The 20543-nt window shown below is 40.7% G+C and overlaps 1 protein-coding gene across 4 annotated transcripts in view; it reads right to left on the reverse strand.

Annotated features, from left to right (window-relative positions):
* Positions 1–20543, reverse strand: part of C2H8orf34 (chromosome 2 C8orf34 homolog) — a 352576-nt gene that overhangs the window by 295109 nt on the left and 36924 nt on the right. For all 4 annotated transcript variants that reach the window (XM_043539523.1, XM_043539522.1, XM_037892467.2 and 1 more), the window contains exons 2-4: positions 10297–10444; positions 6944–7075; positions 926–1054 (exon numbers count right to left, since the gene is read on the reverse strand). In XM_043539523.1, coding sequence (XP_043395458.1) covers positions 926–1054; positions 6944–7075; positions 10297–10444 — 409 coding nt within the window. The remainder of the gene's footprint in view (positions 1–925; positions 1055–6943; positions 7076–10296; positions 10445–20543) is intronic.

Genomic DNA, 20543 nt, shown 5'->3' on the forward strand with positions numbered 1-20543 from the left:
TGGCTAATAGCCATAGTGATTCGTAGGATAGAAGGGGACAGGGATCTGTGTTGCTTCTCCTTCCAAAAGCCAGACAAGACCTTCACTCTTAGGACACACCTGCACACTACATCAAACAGCAGAAACTTCTGGAAAGCTTTGACTTTTGGGGCCATAAAGAACTGTGCTATGGAACATCCTATATGAGTTTCCATGAGGACATGTGGTTCCCAACACCCTCAGCCCTTAAGTTATCACTCTTTAAAATAAGTCAGCTTTCACACGTTGGCAATTTGCTTTCTCCCTAGTTAAGACTTGGCATAGTTCAACTGTTGGACTGGCACTACTGGTCCAATTAAAATTATTAGTTTTTCCTGTGATTATATTTAAGTTCTAGAATTCTAGACACATTGGGTTAATTTGTTTTTCCACCATAATGGCAAACCCCAGGGAAAAGAATCGATATAAGACCTGCCTTTTTTGTGTGGGAAATATATCTGCAATAGCACCCCCTCCCCCCAAAAAAGTCTGATGTCTTTTACTAATGGACAATAAATGCTCCATTTGCCTTGGTTTTACCTCTTGGCCCCATCAGGACAAAATTTTTTTTGTAACCCACCGTTTACACCTTCTCTAAAAAAATTACTTTTTTTCCAGTTTAAACCGATATCGTTTACAATTCTTAATCTAGTTTATGTAAGTAAGTGATTGTTCATTGGGATAAAAGCCATGAAATGGCTTGTTTTCTTTAATTAAAAGTTTTATTTTAAGTGAACAGTGTCCCTGATCTCCCTTTCACTTATCCAGTGTAACTTTGTTGACTTCAGTGGAGTTACTCCTAAATGACACCAGTGTAAAAGAAATACCACCACCTTTAGTACATATTTATAATATATTAGTAAGTTCAATATTCCACAGTCACATTAAAAAATTAAAAGCAACTTACTGCGAGAGAGATTCTCAAGGGCTTTCCCCAGCTTCTTACTCTCCTGAAGAATATGATTTAATTCATCAAACTCATGGCTCTCCGGTTTTGTCCGCCAGTCCCATTTAGGATGCTCTACTGACCTTGGCACTAAAGTAAAATTATATATAAAGATTAGATTTCATAATTCAAAAAGCTACAGTAGCAATAAGCTGTGCAATGAGTCTACAAGATCAAGAATGCTCATAATGTTGAAGTCAGTTTTCCCCTTCCTATAACATTAACTGGATATATTTTTATTTCAGTTAGTGGGGAGGTTCCAAAGGAGGGGGGGAGGGAAGGATCCTGAGGCAGGATTTCCAAATGACCTTTGTTACCAAATCAACTAACCACCAGGAACAGCTAACACTGAATTCTCAGACCAAAAAAAAACAAACAAAAAAACAAAAAACAAAAAAAAAAAAAACAACCAACAATGTACACATTGGTCTGCAAGTGAAACCACTACATGGTAAATGAAACGTGTGCCTATTGGCCAATAAAAGGAAAGACGACAAAATGGAAATAAAGAACTACTATTTCTGTTTATTATTAGTTTTACCATAAACAAAACATGTTTTATTTATATAAATACTCCTGCCATTGTCTCAATTCAGTTTACACAAAAGCAAAAAAAAAAAAAAACAATTGCATCCGATGAAGTGAGCTGTAGCTCACGAAAGCTTATGCTCAAATAAATTTGTTAGTCTCTAAGGTGTCACAAGTACTCCTTTTCTTTTTGCGAATACAGACTAACACGGCTGCTACTCTGAAACTGAACAAAATAGGTCTCTATTACATACCAGGTAAAAGGCCTTGTAAGCATATGAGCTTTTACTCTGTTCCCTTTGGGCTTCTTGGGAAGCATACTCTTCTGTTGAGTCTGCATTACAACACCCAAGAGATTTTATCTTAAGAGAACATTAGCTCAACTCTAAAAGATGACCTCAACTGCTATGCCAGAGGATAGAAAGCTCCCTCATGTCAAAAGCTATATAAGTGGACTGCTGCATTCTGCATCAAGCTGCAACTCCCGAGTTAATACACACTGCAGAAACACTATATGGAAGTGACAAAATTCTGGGTCATGCTAGTAACATTCCTTTCAAAAAGAAATAGCCAATGTCACTGCCCCACATTCAAATGAAAATAATTTATAAGAAAATAAGAACATGACTACTGCTTCACCTCATTTAAACAGCTTTGACATCTTCCTTTTTGATTTCACTAAATCTCAACTCCCTTTATTTACAAACTACATCTGCACCAAATACATAAAAACAATTTACAGACTTCTATATCTTGTGCAGCATAAACTGGCACTTGAAATGATATGGAATTGCTGGGTTCCTGGTTAAAAAGAGTTATTCAAACCGATGAACATAAAGAAAGCTAAGGAGTACTTGTGGCACCTTAGAGACTAACACATTTATTTGAGCATAAGCTTTCGTGAGCTACAGCTCACTTCACTGGATCTAATTCTTTCCTCACTATGAGGATGTAGCTCTTTACTGTCAATAGAAATCACATGCACAATAATTAAAGACCTTTTTATATTTGTTTTTGTTGCTTTAGTCATCCTTTTAATTACTGCATTTATTTTAGTGCTCTCCCATTCCCTATATTAGGATTTTTTAATGTTTATTAAAAGTCTTATTTCTTATTTTTATACTACTCTGAATAACTGTCTTCCTTATTAGCCCTAACCAGAATCGATTTTTCCTCAGATGCACTGCAGAAAAAATAGAAATACTGATTATTTCCCACAGATTCTAGAATAGAAAGCAAAAGTCCATTGTCTTTTCTGAAGTTAAAAATCACGTGTTGCTTCTTCTACTAATTTCCCTCTTAAGCATTTATTAACTTTTGATATTACAATAAATTAGCAGAAGAAACTATATCATCCATGCCTTTGAATTTGGGTCTTGGCTTATTTTTCCACAATTAGGTAGTCTCTTGTACAGGTTTCACTGCATATCATTTCTATTCATTTCTATTCACTTCTCACTTCAGATTTAGTATAGCCCCTTAGTAATATTCCTACCCTTCTCCTGTTTATGCTTAATCATTCATCAAAATGTTTCCGTATTTTAAATCCCCATCGTATTACCTGAATCAGCCTTGTGTGTTATTCAGATCTATAAACAATCTTTGCCTTGAAAGGATACACCTATAATTTATGACATTCATAGCATTTTTGTATGGAAGTCAGTTAGCTTTTCCCTTTTATAAAGTTGAGATTTCATATCAGAAATCTTTCATTCTACATCTCAGAAAGCTGCCCCTTTGCCACCAGCTTCCATTCTCTCTCTCTCTCTCTCTCTCTCTCTCTCTCCCCCCCCTCCTTTTCCCTCCCAACAGCTACAACAGACACATCCAGTCTCTTAGTTAAACCTTTGTTCCTAAAAAGAATAATCAGTTTTCTATAGGGAGATTATTTTGTTTTTTAAAGAGACACAACTGTCTTTTCAAAGATCGGACTCGCTGGTGAATCAGACCATTGGCTCATTAAATCTTCTAGCAATAGTTTCAGGGAATGCAACTCCCACCACCATAAGGCATGTGCACACACACCCATGGTGGTGGTGGAAAATTCCTACGCAGTCATTGAGACACTCTGTGGCAGCCAGTTTATGCTTGAAGTGAGGTAGCATATACTTCTTAGTGTGCATAACTACAGACATCATTATTGGTCATAAAATTAGCCATCCCCTTATTAAAGCCAACAACATCTATCTCTTAGTTCCCTGTGGCGAAAAGTGCTAACATGATCCCTGGATGTATAACAGAGGAACACTAAGCGGGAATAAGGAGATATTACATCTGCATAGGACATTGGTGAGATCACTGCTGAAATGCTGTCTCTACACTTTAGAAAGGATGTTAAGGAGACGGTTTAGAGCATAGGTACTGGAGCTAGCAGTGCGAGGGGTGCTGCAGCACCCCCTATTTGAAGTGGTTTCCATCATATACAGGGTTTACAGTTCGGTTCAATGGCTCTCAGCACCCCCACTTTCAAAACTGTTCCAGTATCCCCCGGTTCAGAGAAGAGCTATAGGCATGATTTGTCGTCTGACAAAAACTAGTCCTTACTATGATGTGAAAGGAGCTCAATCTATTTAGTTTATCAAATAAAAGATTAAGAGGCAAATTGATCACAGTCTTCGATACAAGCATTCTATAAACATAAATAGATAACATTTAATCTAGCAGTCAAAGGCCTTACAAGATCGAATCGGCAGAAACTGGAGTCAGCAAACTCCAGCTGGAAATAAGAAAATTTTTAAGCAGCAGGAATAATTAATCATTGGAAAAAACTTATTGGGAATTGTTGTAAATTCTCCATCAATTGGGGCTTTTAAATCACAAAAACGCAAACTGCCATTCAACCACAAGTTATGGTCTTGATGTGGGAATCACTGAGTGAAATTATATGGCCTAAATTACACAAGAAGTCAGACTAGGTAACAATAAAAAAAAATTAAGGACAAAGACTCAATGAGCTATAATATTCAATTGATTTAATCACTTTGAAACTTATTTTGGGACGATAAATATTATAAAACAGAATTTTTCTCCAAGTGAAGATTAAGATGCTGGGACACGGTGATGTACTATCATGATTTATTAAAGCGGAAGTAACAAAAGAACTACGAGCACAGTTGAGAGGATAGAATAAATCAAGGATTAAATATTTCAGGCAGACAAACAATTGATGCAGTGGCTTTCAGAAGTCTTGGTTACTCTGGGACTTAAACTTACTACAGAAATCACTACTGAAAGAGTTACAGAAGGAAGGAGTTTCTGTAGTTAGTCTACTAGTATGGCTTTTATGGCACACAGTATATGCAAATCTCATTTCAGATGCAGTTTTTAAAAGGTGTGGGAGAAATTTCAGACCTCCAATATGGATAACATAAAATGATAAAAAGACATTTTCATTACTTGAGCTAAGATACCATTCCAGAACCTGGACTTTATACTTCATAATATTGAATCCCCATCACCAGTTCTAAGATTTGTAGAGTCCTGGAAGAGGGCATAAATATTTCAGAGTAAAACACAGGAATTCAGCACAAATATTGTTGGTAAGATCACCAGATGGGTAAAATAAGGACTGAAATCTGTAGTGGTAGATGTGGTAATTCTTTAAAACTCTATTAAAAATATTATTAGCTATATCAGCTGGGCTACTGTCTTTAATTAATGTCTACCGTCAGCCCATCCTCTTGGGGCACGCTGCATTACTCCTGGTCCTTGAAGCATCAGGACGGCAAGGCCTGTGACTGTCTCCCTCTCAGTCTCTACGGCCAGCAGTCTTTGAGGCACATCAATCTTCTTGCTGTTCACCACCCTTTCTTGTGGCAGGTTCTCTCTTTTTAAGCATCTCCACCCTGGCAGAGCAAGTTTTACAGGTGTGCCTTGTTAGAGCTGAATGAGGGTATGCCCCTTCACAACATCTATGGAACTGCACACAGTGAAACTTTTAGAAAGTACTGTGGCTATACATGTTATGTACCTTTCTTCTCTGCAATGGGAAAGGAAGTACCAGTTTTGATTATTCTGAGTCAAGATAGATGGACTTCTGATGTGTATTTCTATTCCTCTTGTTTGCAGTGTGGCTCCATCTTTATAATGCACTGAGCATTAAATCAAGTGCCATTCCAGTGGTGGAGATTAGGCCACTAGCAGATTAATGGCTCAGAGAGGCCACCTTGCTGCTTATGTTGTATATCCCTAGGAAAATTGTAAAAAATCAGCTCTAGTGAGCACATCTTGTGTATAAACCTAAATGTTCAGTTTCCACCAACTCCTTTCCCTACATTCATATTGAGCTTGCAACAACTCTAGTACCACTGAGTTTCCTGTGGCAGATGCCTAAACAAATCCAGGGGGTGCCCAGAACACCACTCGGTTTAGAACACCACTTGGTTTCCCAATACTGATGACTCCTTAGGGTCTGTCAGCCTCATGTGTGGCTGGGTTATGTGGCAGCAAGAGGCTAGAGCATTCCTCACATCTAAATAGCTGAGGATCAGAATTAGGCCCCATTATTTTTTTCTGAAGTAGGAATTATACAATGACAGTGAACATGAAGTGTTCTGCCTAACTGTACATTTCTGCTCTTAGACAAAATTTAAACTAGTAATTTCTTTTTCTTTGTATACTTTTTTCTTCTGAATTCTCACTCCTGATAGGGATAGTATTAATGTAGCTATGTTTATACTGATGGGCCTAAATTTACAATGTTATATACACATTTATAACCAGTTTTTTCTCAATAGTGACCTAGTAGGAGTGCATCCTAGTCCCCCAAATACAGCTGGATGGCTTCATTGTGTTTTTGATCTTGGGAAATGTTGTAAGTGATTTATGAAGCATCTGTTTTACTTGTATGAAAACTTAGATTTTATTAAGTTCAGAATAAGTTTATTTAATATTTGGTACCATACATGTGTGCATTGGCACTACGATACTTCATTAAAATTCCTTTATCACCATTTACCTTACAGGTTATTGTCAATACTCTTGTTCCTTTCCTTTAACATATAATTAGGCTTTCCCAGCAAGTCTCAAATAGTCCTCCTATTTCCTGACACTACTTGTGTCTAAAACCAGATGTGTTTTCAATGAGTTGTTTGCATTGATTGATTTCATTGAAGAAACTACCTACCTCTGCTATTATTAGCACTAAGAATATAGAGAATAGGTTTTGTGTATGTGTTGGCAATTGAAACATCAATCAAAATCAACATTTTAAAACATAAAACAGTACATAACATTCAAACTTATTTTTTTCTAAATTAATCCTATTCATATATGATAGCACAATACTACTAACAGTCTATGGTGTGTATTAAAATATAACTAGAACTGAAGTCTATTACGACGTGTATCCAACCATTTCAACTGAAGAGACAGCCCTGTTTTGCATTTTATTTCAACGCTGAGTACAATCGGATGGTTGTATTGATTAATAAAGCATTGGAATTTGCTTACATGACTTGGATTCCGGTGATGGTGGAGAAATGTTGGACACAGCGAGGTCACTCTTTGACTTTTTAGGTTTCTTTGCATTTACCTGCCAGGGTTTATCATAACTTCTACAATCTCTTCTTGTTCCTTTGTTTTCTGTCGCAAAAATAAAATTTCAGGTGATTACATTTGCATGGTCACTTTTCAAGGTTATGTTATATGATAAACCCAGTTTGACAAGGCACCTCCTTCACCTTGTTAGCCTCAGCGTTTCTCTCTCTGGCGGTGGAGGCCTGGAGTGCAGCAATCCTACTGCAGGGGTTTTTAATTCTTTGCTTTGGTTTATTTTTTCAATATTTACACTGTGGGCCTCAGGGTAGGCCCAAGCAGTTCTTTTAAGCAAAAAAAAAAAAAAAAAAAAAATCAAACTCACAACACAAAATAAATGTTTTCCAGTCCCCACCCCAGATCATTCTCTTATTATGCTGGCTTCTGGTTGCCAGTCCTTCTCCAAACAAAAGTTAACATGACTGTTTCCCCTATAAGGAGGGGAGCAGCCTCCCATCTGGGAGAAACCTTTTCTCCCTGTTGTCCCTACCCTACTGCAGCTACTGCGCCCCTCCTGTCTGTGTGTCTCTCTCTCCCCCCCCTCTCCCACCAGAAGAGGGGTTTCTAAAGGTCACTGGCAGCCCTTAATTGGTCTCTAATTAACCTGAGAACCTCTTTTCAGTTCACAGGAAAAAGGGCCTTCTCCATTCTATGGCTGATAAACCAGCCTCCCACTACTCTCTCATAGAGAGGATGTTGGCTCAGGGAGTTCTCTGCGACTGTGGGGCCTATTTCTGATCCTGCCTCTGTTCACACATTTGTGCAGAGCTCCTCTGGGCTGCGTCCGCTGGCTCCTTGACATCTTCAAGGAGCAGTGGGCGCTGCCTGGGGTTTTCTGCTCAGTGACCCCTTCAGGTTCCCTACTTTTGACCCTTTGACCCTGTCCTTTTTTTCTTCTGTTGTCCCCCCTGTATTTATTTGAGTCCCAGGCTCAGTGGATTCTCCTATAGCTGGGGGAGGGTCCTTTAGCCATGGGGCGGCTTGCACAAACCCACTTCCCCGAAACCCAACAGGACCACTCTCTCATAGCTGTCAGGTCTGACTTTGTCACACCAGATAAAAATATACCCAGTAGATCCAGGCAACCCAAAGTATCAGTCTAGGACCATAAGGCCAGCTGCTCTTCCTCTTCCCCTTGCTGAATTATGCCAAACACAATTTCAGATCCTGGCACAAGAATATACAAACTACTGCTTGCTTTCTTTCACATTTAACTTGAGAAATTTATGGACATGCCTTTGAGTAAAAATGCAGGGGATGATCCTTAGCTGTGACCACGAAGCCTCAACACAGTTGAGAAGTGGGGTGAGGAAAACGGAAACAATATCTTTAAGCCTCCTTTGCACTTCTCCAAAACTAGGGCTACTTTCTGACGGGCCAGAAAACAAGCACAAACTGGAGCAATGAGAAGGCTGCTCCAGCTTTCACTGGCTGGATATTGCAGCCAGGAATCACTAGGGTGGAGGAATGCCCATACCTACAGGCCATGCCCTGTGTGCCAGTCACAAGCCTGTGGGAGGCACAGAAGTCCTTACAGCAGATTTACACCACCTAAATATCCCCTTTGCATGGAAGAGCATGCTGTGACCAGTTACGTCACTTTAGGGCAACTTTGTGCCAGTGGAGGGCAGGAGCTGGCATATATTATACAGGTATGGAGTTTAAATTAAGTCTTGTTTTGAATATCCTTCTTTTTTGATGTATTTAAAACAATCCCTGTTTTGAGACTATTCCTCAACAGAGTGTTAATGGAAATAGTTATTTAGCATTTATTTATATGTTCCAACTTTATAGCTAACATTCAGCTTGGTCTCCTTCATTAATGAGTGCTTTACACCTGCCAGTTAAGTACATTTTGTTTTTTGTGGGAATTAAGTTACAGTCACACTTTCTAAGTGTAATTCAAGGGAAGAGCTACCATTAAACACAAGCATTACAAAAATTAATGGACAGATTCTGGTAGCCTTAATCATATTACTGTATGGCACTATTTGAAAAGTGTATGGAAATCAATTGCACTTTAAAGTTACATAAATAACGGGCATCAACAAGAGGCCAAAGCTATTCCACATCAGAGGTCAGAGCTCATCTGCTTCCTGTCTGACTCCCCTCTCCCTGGCCCCTTTCAGGCCCCTCCATGTTCTACCCCAACTTCCAGTGGTTCTGAAAAAAAGTTAAGTGCTTATACTCAAAACTGTAAATGTCAATTGCATTTAATGAAATGTATTCACCACACAATTAAAAATTAACCACTATACATCTGATGGAGGCCTGCTGTGTTCCGACAGATTTTCAGTCAACTTTTGTCACAAAACCTAAATTTTAATAAACACTGTTATGGATGAATATGTACCAAAATCTACTGGCATATCAATGTGGGGATTGCTATTTTAAACTCAGAGTGCTTGCTATTGCAAATGTTTTAAAATCTCAAAACACAAATTTGTCACACAGGGATTCATACAATAGTAAGAGCTTCTTCCTGTAAAGTGTTGAGGTGAAGGGTGGTTAAAATGTGTTATTAAAAATCTAAATAAAGATTAACTCCAACCCATAGCTCCACTGTATATTTCATCTATATTTATTTGTTTTGTAGATCTCTTACAGTTTGTATATCTTGAATTATATTGTTACCATTTTTGACTTGATCAATTAGCCTATATAAGAGTCTTGCAGACTGTTTCCATTCAGAGGAGAAATTGATGGAGTCAAGCTTTTTGTTTTACGCAATCCTGTTTATTTACCATAGGAATCAAACAAGAGGCAGCACTTCCATTGCTCATAGTTCTAAGCCTCTTTCCAGACAGCACTCTGCCCAAAAAACTTCTGTCTTGGCTCTCCCTCAGGGTCACATTGCACGTGCTTCATATGCTTTCTCTCTGCCTGTTCTCCAACTGCTTTTGCTCATAAACATGCATACCCACATCAAACAATATCCAACCCCCTGAGTACCCAGAAAGATTAAATGTGGAGCATTGAAAAAAAGATAGAAAATTAAATGTTACAAGTCAAAATTCATTGAGTTTTCTTGCCCTTAAGTGGGAATAACCCAATTAGGGGAACATCTGGCCATATATGCCTTATGGATTTGTCTCCTTTCTACCATATGGATTTCTTGAATGGTACAAAGAATAAATAAAAAAATCTATTTAAGAAATATTAGTTTCTGTTCATTTTACAATACTCACCTCTGTTTTCTTCATGTTATTTCTTTGGCATAATAGTATTTTTTTTTTAAATCTCAAAACATACAAATATTCCTCACTTACCTGATGTCTCACTTTCTGCCCAGAGAGCAGCAGATCCAGACAACGTTCTCTGAAGCTGACTCCGGTTCCCCTGTTTGGACTGAAGATAGTCAATGAGAAATGGGATTGGCTGGTCAGGAGTCTCTGTTATCAGCTTGGTCATCAGTTCCTTAAAGAAATGGGCAGGGGGGACAAAAAAAACAAAACACTTAGTGCAGCATTGTACCTTATACTGATCAAAAAATAAAGGTGTATTAATAACTGTAATTAATTAAGCCAGAGCCTAACGTCAATATTTGTGAGGAAAGTTTGAGTTGTCAGTCATGTTAAATTATTAACCATTACTAGTATTAACCTGTGGAGCATTCATATGTGTGTAATACTACTAGTTATTCAGAATGTCCTCTGGAATGATCCTGAGGACACTTGATCACATACACTTGAGCATGTCTGGTATTCCATACAGTGATACAGCCGCAATGATACAAGCATTCCAGTAAGACACACACGTTTTGATTCTGATCTCTTTGCATGACGGCAAAGGAGGAGAAACACCATTAACCTTAATGTTATACCAATGTAAGACCAGAATCTGGCCCACAAACTCAACAGATCATATAGATTTTGTTACAGGAATGAAAATACCCAAGGCCCAATTTTCAGAACTGCTAAGCACCCACGGCTCCCACTGACTGTAGATGTGAGTAGTTGTGTGTGTTTTCACTGAGCAGCTTGCAAAATGAAATTTAGTTATACACAGCTGCATTTGCAAAATTTTCTCAGAGGATGAAACTTTCTGAATTAAAACTAGCTTCCAGTTTTAATGTAGTCTAACCCTAGGTATTCAGAGTTTTCCCAGTACATCCAATGAAGTCAATAATTAAAGGCAGCTTGTGTGGTATGTGTTCTGTAAATTAACTCTTTAACAGTCCAACAATATAAAAAAAGCATAAAGCATAAAAAGCATACAGGCATACGAGATGCTGAGTGCCCTCAATGCCCATTTAAATCAATCATTTTTCTTGCAAACCACACTGGTATTATTCATTTAAGCTACAAATACATAAATGGTACTATATATTTTAGCCCAGGTGGCAGAATGTAAAACAAATATTGTATACAAAACATGTGTATCAAGCCAAAGTCAGAGACCATGATTCATCACATGGTCTATCATCAGACCAACACATTTTGTGTAGTTCACTCTATCCTCTGATTCTGCATTTCTGGTTAAGCTAATTGTTCATGGTAGCTACCTCCCATGAGCCCTCTCATGGCTTCGGGCAGCCTTGCAAGCGGCCCCCTGACTCAATATGCCCCTTCAAGGGGCTTCTCTCATAACTCTCAAACACTTTTGTCCATTCTTCGATTCTGCTTTATTCAATTAAACATTCAAAATAAAGTTTGCAAGTCCATCCATTGTCTCAAGCCTTTCCTGCCTGTAGTCTCATTCCCCAAGTTTCTCTGCTGGATCCTCCTTGCTCCCAACAATCTCTGTTTTCCCTGATAACTATTCCCCTGCAGCTCCCTGCTGCCCTTTATAAGGGAACCAGATGATCCTTCCTCAAATGTTCCTCCTTAGTAATCAGAATTGGCTGCCCCCAGGTCTCTAGCCCTTAAGAGGCAAGCCACCCTATTACTAAGTACAAAACCAACAAAATCAATACACAAAAATCTTGTAAAGCATTTGGGGTTGCAACACCCACAACATACCTGACACAAACCCACAACATGCAAGGAAGAAATGAAAAACGAAGCTAACAGAGTACATACCCTGAATTCTTCCATGCACAGTGTTGACTAATACATGCTGGCTAGCATACATATATATTATGCTGATAATGTTATCCACAAGATATATTACAAGCATTTAAGTACACATATTAAGCACTAATATAGCTGTTACAGTGCCCAAACTGTCCTGTACCTTTGTTATAATCCTGTTCACTTGTGCTAAGCTAAACTGTCAGTATCAGGACATAATTGTTTCCTTATAGCAACAGAAAGGGAGTTACCCTCACAAACCTATTTATCCTGGTACTGGCATAGGAGGTGTTTTCACGCCCATTAGTACCTGGAATGCATGGGTTAAGAACAAAAGATAAAGAAGTACACCATGGTACCAGAAATAAACAAGGTAAAAAGATGATAAATTGAATCCAGTTTCAGGTGATATATACAGTACTTTGTAGTGGTAAACAAGTAAGGTATACAAAGATGGCTTCACGGCTGTAACTTGAGGGAGCACACATTTTGTGTAAGGTGAATGTAACATTGCTGCACGGGACTGCTCTTCAGAGACTGGTATTGTATAGAATCCTTTTCCTGTACCATATTAATAAATCTGACTGACAGTGGTTATTTGGCGTCGAGTATATTTCATTACGAACCAAAGTGCAGTCAAGCAACTGACTATACAATTTATCAACAAATTGGCGAGCCAGCCAAGAGCCATCTAGCCACATCATCAGTCAAACCAAGAAGCATGTGATCACGACATAACTGCTTGGAAGGGGATCCTATTCAGTAAGTGGTAGGACACTAGTGTTTGTGAATCTCTGGTACACCCAGGCAGTTGGCCAAGCCAAAGAGAGTTATAAGCTTTCAGACATTTCCAGTATGCACAGGAGGTGCTACCATGATTTTTAATAATAAGCGCTACTATGGCAAAATGCCTTTTTAAAAGTAACCAGTTTTATAGATAGTGCATAATACAGCACTCTAGGTGAAACACCAATACTTTAGGAATTCCTGGGCAAAAAGCTACATTTTAAGTGTGTGTATACATTCACAAGTTAAAGCGTTTCCTAGGCAAAAGCATATACAGAAATCACAGACATGGCTAATGAAAGGGAAAGACAGGACACATTATAATCCTTTATTGTACACTTTATAAATGAACACAGAGGTGCATCGTTCTGGTTCAATATTGTAAATAACCTCGACCCTTGTGGTCATGTATGTAATCTGTTTAAATCAGAAATGGAGGAAAAACAAAGTAAACGGGGAGAGAAAAGGATTGAAAGGGCATGGCTATGCAAGGGCTCTATTTAACTTGCTTAACTTTAAACAGTAGAATAAAAGATTTAATGGAAAACAAATACAGACAAGGAGCAGAACAGTCTCAAAACAGCAACTGGAGGGTGTTAATAGTTTGAAAACCTCCTTAGCATGTAACTTGTAGGATGCAAGAGATGCAGTCAAGGAATTTCAAATACAGTGTAGCCAGGAGAAAAGGGAAAAACCTAAGTGGGTGCAGCAAGCACAAGATCTAAAGGGTGCTCACACTGTGGCACATAGCCAGTTAACTTCTATTTGCATGGGCGTGTCAGCAGACCACTCTGAAAACAGACGAAAGCAATAGGCACTGGGAGTACATATTCAGGTTTTTCAGTAGCAGGCAGCAATCCCCACTCTCCTTCTTGAGCCAGGATAAAAACCAGATGTCTTGGTTTTCACCCCCTCCCCCCTTCTCTAATCCATTGAGCCCAACTCCCCACTCAGAACTGATAATTTAACCTTTTTCAAATATTTTTCCATACAGGTCAATTTTTTCCTTTATGTCCTCTCCCAATTTGTTAAACTCGTTGCTGCTGCCTGTACTTTAAAATTACCTCAGAGTTAATTAATTTCTCTTGGCTCATGTCTTCCTTACTTCCTGCACTGCTTTCTCCTCACTTCTGCCCTCTCTTTGTTTTAAAAGTTAAAGAAGTTATAAGCGCACACCTTTCCACAACAACTATCATTACCATACAGTACACATGGCAAGTTAACTCTGCCCTCCTTAGCCCTTCTGCACACACTCCTCTACTAGACTGTTTTCCCCAACATTAGTAGTTGTGGATGTTTGATGTAATAGTGGCTTGAGTTAGAAGACGACAGTTTGGTAAAAGGGTACGTGAAGGAGGTTAATTGAAAGCTTGCACAGGTACATGGTAGAGCAAATTATTTGTATCCACTTCAAGGCCCTTTTATACAGCCAGAGTGGTGCAGAAGCTTAAGTGTGAGCAAAAAGAGCCCCAAACAGACTTCCTAGATGAAAAAAAGACATTTCACTAAAGAAACCAAAATGGAGAAAACAGGTCTGGTTTCATGGCTTTTATAAAAAAAATTAAGAGGACTGTCCGTGACCTGTTATTATTTGTTAATAAGAAGCCAATAGAGATATCTTTGGTTTTGGAATAGAAATCCAGAGGAACAAGAGCAGCTGCTGAATGAGCAGTGATCACAAAAGGAACTGAACGTAGAAATAGCAGAACTTTGGTGAAAGTCCACCCAGAAAGTCTTCCAGCAGCATGTCCACGTGTCATAGGAAGGAAGGCCCATTTCAAAGAAGAGGAAAAAGATTAAATGAGTCTCTCTACCCAGTTAGAGCACTTCATGGGTTTTCACTTGGAGATGGCACATCAGCCACAGCCACCTTTTTTTCCTGGTAAGATGAAATATGGAAACTGGTAAATGAGGTGATGCATAAACCCGTGCTGATACTCTGCACAGGAACCAGTTTCATCCTGTCAGAATGTCTAGAAAACAAAGTCAGAAGAGTTCCAGAAACAACAGACTTTTGCCTATACAGGTTAGTGAATGGGCTGCAACAACATCACGTGTTCTTAAAACAAGGAAATGAGAGGATTCTTGAACTACAGAGTCACCATAAACTGTTGGCTGGAAGGATCGACAAAATATACATGCTAAACTGTCTGAGGAGTTGAAGTTGACCTACCTCAATAATATAAAGAGATGGCATTACCAGCACATTAAATTTCAAATAAGTATACAAAAATGTCTATTTATGAAAGGCTACTATATTCCAGGTTATGGGTAAAATATTTTTCTTTTGCCAAGGTATGTTTGTTGCAAGGGGTGGAGAAGAGAGGTTTCAGGGAGCGGTTTCTGGCTCACCAATTCTCAAGCTGCCCCAGCCTAGCTGTCAGAGCACTCTGGAGACTTTCACCAGCTGTGAATTGCCAGACTATAGAAGAGCTCGGGTTTGCCCTGCCTCTGAAACTCTGTATGCAGGGTAGAGAATGAAACTGGCATAAGAGTTATTCCCTGCCAGATGAGAATTCCGAACTGGGAATTCTCAGTTTGACAGTTGCAACTAGATCCCAGCTCTTTTACACCATTTAAGTGCTGTAAAGATGCTGTATTGCATAAGAGAATCTGGCTCAGTTCATGGATCAGATTCTCTAAGATTTAGACATTTTCATCTGCTATTTAGGTGATATCTTAATAGCAAAATATTGAAGAAAACACTTGAAAAAACTTTAAAGTGGTTCTGAAAAGGTCACAAAAGTGGTTTACATTAAGAAAGGAATCAACTTGCTTATTGGTGGCACAGATGCATTAATTATCTGAAGTGTACATAATATGTTACAATGACAAAATCCTTTTAGGATTGGCATGAATTTGGTCTGAGGTTTTGAAGAATTATGCATCCTTTGATAGAAATAGACACAATGTGCTAAGTAGACAACTATTCCCAAGTGGAAAACAAAACAATTAAAACAATTGGTCTCAACAAAACCTTTTCTGATTCAGTAGCATAGCTAGCAAATCACAAGATGATCCAAAACAATTTAAAGCTATTGAGTGAGATACATTTTGTGCTGTTACAATTAACCATTATACAGGCAAGCTTCAATAAGCTATTATATGCATAAGCAAACATATTATATGGTCACAGTTCCTGATAATTATCATCTATTTTATTTACTTTCAGTTCTAGCCCATATTATATAGAGGAACATTAACTTAATATTGCTAAAATGTGAGCATAAATCTTACCCCAAAAAACTTGCTTCCATATTTTTTTTTCCAAGAGGCTATTTTATTTCCACCCTACCATCTTCAGCCTTGTCATCATGGAAACCCTCCCTCCAGCTGATGAGTGCCGTACAGAATGCCCTCTAGGTCTTGTTTACTTCATTCAAAGCATTTCCCACAAAGGGTCTAACAAGAGAAGCAAGGAGGGACTCATTCAGCAGTCCCCTCAACTCATACCAATTGTGAAAGCAAAGACCAAATTTAGGACACAAATTAAGATCTCTCATACTTTTCAGTCACTCTGGGTCTTCGGCAGCACGTCCTTCAGTCGCTCTGGGTCTTCAGCGGCAAGTCGTTCAGTGCCGCCGAAGTGCTGCTGAAGGCCCGGAGTGAGCGAAGGACCCGCCGCCGAAGTGCCGCCAAAGGCCCGGAGCGCCGCTGGGTGAGTAAAAATTCTCAGGGGAGCTTCCCCAGCTGAGAGCTCAGGCGGGACAGAAAGGATGGTCCCATGGGCCGCAGTTTGCCCACCCCTTTAACAATCAGTTCTAAACTGGCTTCAAAATTTAACAACCGGTTCAGGTGAACCGGTGCGAACTGGCTCCAGCTCACCACTGCCCCCACCCCTCCCCCCCCCGCTCCATGGCAGAGGCTGATTACTGACTGGATGCTGCCAACTTTCCTTTTTGACTGCCCCCTGCCCTGCCCTGCCCCTCCTCCAAGGCCCTGCCCATGCCATGCCCCTTCTCTAAGGCCCCGCCTCCTGTTCACTCCATCGCTCCCCACCATCACTTGCTCTCCCCACCCTCACTTACTGGCCCATTTTCACTGGGCTGGCTCAGAGAGTTGAGATGCAGGAGGGGGTGTGGGCTCTGGGGTGAGGCCAGAAATGAGGAGTTCAGGGTGCAGGAGGGGACTCCGGGCTGAGGCAGTGGGTTGGGATGCAGGAGGGGGTGTGGACTCCGGCTAGGGGTGTGGGCTCTGGAGTAGGGCCAGATATGAGGGGCTTGGGGTGCAAAAGGGGGCTCCAGGCCAGGGGGCTGGAGCTGAGGGGTTCAGAGTATGGGAGGAGGCTCAGGGCTGAGGCAGGGGATTGGGGTGTGGAGGGAAAAAAGGCTCTGGGCTGAGGGAGCAGGTTCTGGGGTGGGGCCAGAAATGAGGGGTTCAGGCTGTGGGCCCCAGGCTGGGACCGAGGGATTCGGAGGGCAGGAGGGGAATCAGGGCTGGGGGTGCAGACTCTGGAGCAGGGCTAAGGATGAGGAGTTTGGGATGTAGGAGGGTGCTCTGGGCTGGGACCAAGAGGTTTGGAGGGCAGGAGGGGAATCAGGGGGTTATGGTACAGGCTTTGGGGTGAGGGCTCTGGGGTGGGGCTGGGGCCGAGGGGTTTGGATTGTGAGAGGGGGATCAGGACTAGGGCAGGGGCTTGGGGCACAACAGGGGTGAGGGCTCTGGCTGGTGGTGGGGGCTCTGGAGTGGGGCTGAGGGTTTGGGATGCAGGAGTGTGCTCCAGGCTGGGATTGAAGGGTTTGGAGGGCAGGAGGGGGATTGAGACTGGGGTAGGGGGTTGAGGTGTAGGAGGGGGTCAGGGGTGCAGGCTCCAGGTAGCACTTACCTCAAACAGATCCCAGAAGCAGTGGCATGTCCCCGCTCCGGCTCCTAGGTGGAGGCTCAGCCAGGCAGCTCTGCGCACTGCCCCATCTGCAGGCGCCAGCCCCACAGCTCCCATTGGCCACAGTTCCTGGCCAATGGGAGCTGCAGACCCAAGGCTTGGGGTGTGGCATGCATAGGAGTCAGAGGAGGGACATGCTGCTGCTTCCGGGAACCATGGGAGCCAGGACAGGCAGGGAGCCTGCCTTAGCCATCGACCAGACTTTTAACGGTCTGGTCAGCAGTGCTGACCGGAGGTGCCAGGGTCCCTTTTCAACCAGGCATTCCAGTTGAAAACCATGTACAATCATTTCCACTTCCTGTACTTGCATGACAGCATCACTCTCATGCATTGTTCTGTGGCAAGTAACTCACATGCAGGACCTTCCCCAGCTCCTGCAAAAGGTCAGTAACAGCAGCAGCAAAACTGAAACTGAAGTGGCAGAAGTCAGACAGGCAACTACCCAGAAGAAGCCAAAGGGTACAGACAGGTGAGAGTATGTTTGGTGGTTATGCTCTCTGACTTGCCTCCAAACTGTATCTCAACAAGGGAAGAAAAACCCTTCCATTTTTTAAAAACAATAATCTTAAAAATTAATCCAGAACGTACTATTAAAGGGTGTGCAAAGAAAACTATTTTAATATGTTGATTTTAAATTTTCAGGATAACAGTGCCCCTTTAAATCTAGATATCTTAAGAACAAGCAGTTTTCATTTTCAATCCATTCAATTCATTATGAAAATACTGCCTGTGGACTTTTACAGCATTAAGGTGTCCTGCCTACAATATCATATTCTCAAATGCAGACCTCAATGAACATGCGAGAATATACATAACAGCATCATAGATTGTAGAATCACGTGACAGATAGGGCTTCCATGCTCCCAGAAAATGAACAACTTCTTCAACTTTCTATCATCTCAAGGGCAAAGTGTTTAATCCAGAGACTCAAAGGTTACCAGGTCTGAAGCCACCCTCAGCCAGTGGAGAGACTGCAACAAACAGAAAGAGTGGGAGAATGACTGGTAACACTAGGGATACGGATGGGATAGTAGTGGGAGGAGTGCAGCAAAAAGGAGAGCAGATTCATTTTTTTGTTGACTCTTCCACTGTACTGCCCTGCACAGGTTGCCCCACATTGAGTGAGAAAGAATGGGCATGATTGTGGGATTGCTCTCTAAACCAACAAACTTCTCTAGGATAGATTTATCTGCCATTGCAAGGTAGATATAAAGCTAGTTATTTGAAGTCTACTCTCTGGGGATACATTTGCACACTTTTATGTTCACAGACTTAAAAAAATATTTATATAATCTTAATTATTTACAGAAATAAACAGATGCAAGCTTCACATACTAGCTCATCTGCAGCTATTTTTTGCAGAATAAAAATACATTTTTCTTCTAATATTAGTGTTCAGTCTGGGGAAGGGTAAAGTAGGCTACTGAACTACGAACAAGAACAAGAATTACAGAGTATGGACACTCAAGCAAATCCTGGTCCAGCTATAGTCAATGGCAAAAGTTCCACTGATTTCAATGGGACCAGAATTTTACCCACTGTCCCAATAATTACCCCCACAACGTTAATGTTTTAGCACAGTATACTTTAGATTAGATACTGTTAGGAAAGTGAAAATGAAGCATTTAGGGAAATATATTTTTGTGTGTCTTTCATATGTACATATAGGGGAGAATCCTTTTATTGTTTATTAAGGAAGATGTGCACGATCTGGAAAAACATTTCTTGACCTAAATGCAAGTTACATGAATTCTTTATAAAGAGAACATTTTTTCATTATTGTTCTGTCCTTTCCATGGGTGCTCTATTATCTATTCAATGGCAGCGGTGATTTTATTGGTGTTGGTCCTGCTTTGAGCAGAGGATTGGACTAGATGACCTCCTGAGGTCTCTTCCAACCCTAATATTCTATGATTCTAAGGCAGGCTCAAATTCTAATCTTTCCGTGACTGTCCATGCATTTAATACAAATGGAACAGTCTTCAGAGCCTTTTAATCATAGGACCAATTACAAGAAAGCTCTAATTAGCTATGTCTAAATGTACCTATCATGTTAGGAAGTTATTTAAAAGACACTATATCTTGCTTTGTAATTGATAACAATAATGGGTGGGCGTTGTCTGGCTTGCTGGGGGAAGGGGTACACCACTTGTGGCAGGGGTGAGATAGAGAGGCAAGGATGTTGCTGCAGAAGGGGACCGGAAAAGAAGAGAGTTGATAAAGGGCAAGCCAAACAGTCTTTTCCCCAGACCAGGCATATTGTGACTCCCTCAGAATAAGCTTCAGGAATTACTGCGCTTGTTTATCAGAGGTATAGAGACCAAGAAACTTACACTCTTAGAGCTGCAATCTATTATTGGGTACCTTAAATTTGTCTGTCGGGTTATAGCCACGGCGTGGGCATTCTGCACTTGGCTGGCAGCTGCCACCACAAGCATAGAAGGACCACACCATTTTATAAGACAGGTTTCAGAGTAGCAGCGGTGTTAGTCTGTATTCGCAAAAAGAAAAGGAGGACTTGCGGCACCTTAGAGACTAACAAATTTATTTGAGCATAAGCTTTCATGAGCTACAGCTCACTTCATCGGACGCATTCAGTGGAAAATACAGTGGGGAGATTTATATACATAGAGAACATGAAACAATGGGTGTTACCATACACACTGTAACAAGAGTGATCACTTATGGTGAGCTATTACCAGCAGGAGAGCAGGGGAGAGAAAACCTTTTGTAGTGATAATCAAAGTGGGCCATTTCCAGCAGTTCAGAAGAACGTCTGAGGAACAGTGGGGGGTGGGGAGGGGGGAATAAACATGGGGAAATAGTTTTACTTTGT

Source organism: Chelonia mydas, chromosome 2 (assembly GCF_015237465.2).
Source record: "Chelonia mydas isolate rCheMyd1 chromosome 2, rCheMyd1.pri.v2, whole genome shotgun sequence".
In the NCBI taxonomy this organism is placed as follows: domain Eukaryota; kingdom Metazoa; phylum Chordata; order Testudines; family Cheloniidae; genus Chelonia; species Chelonia mydas.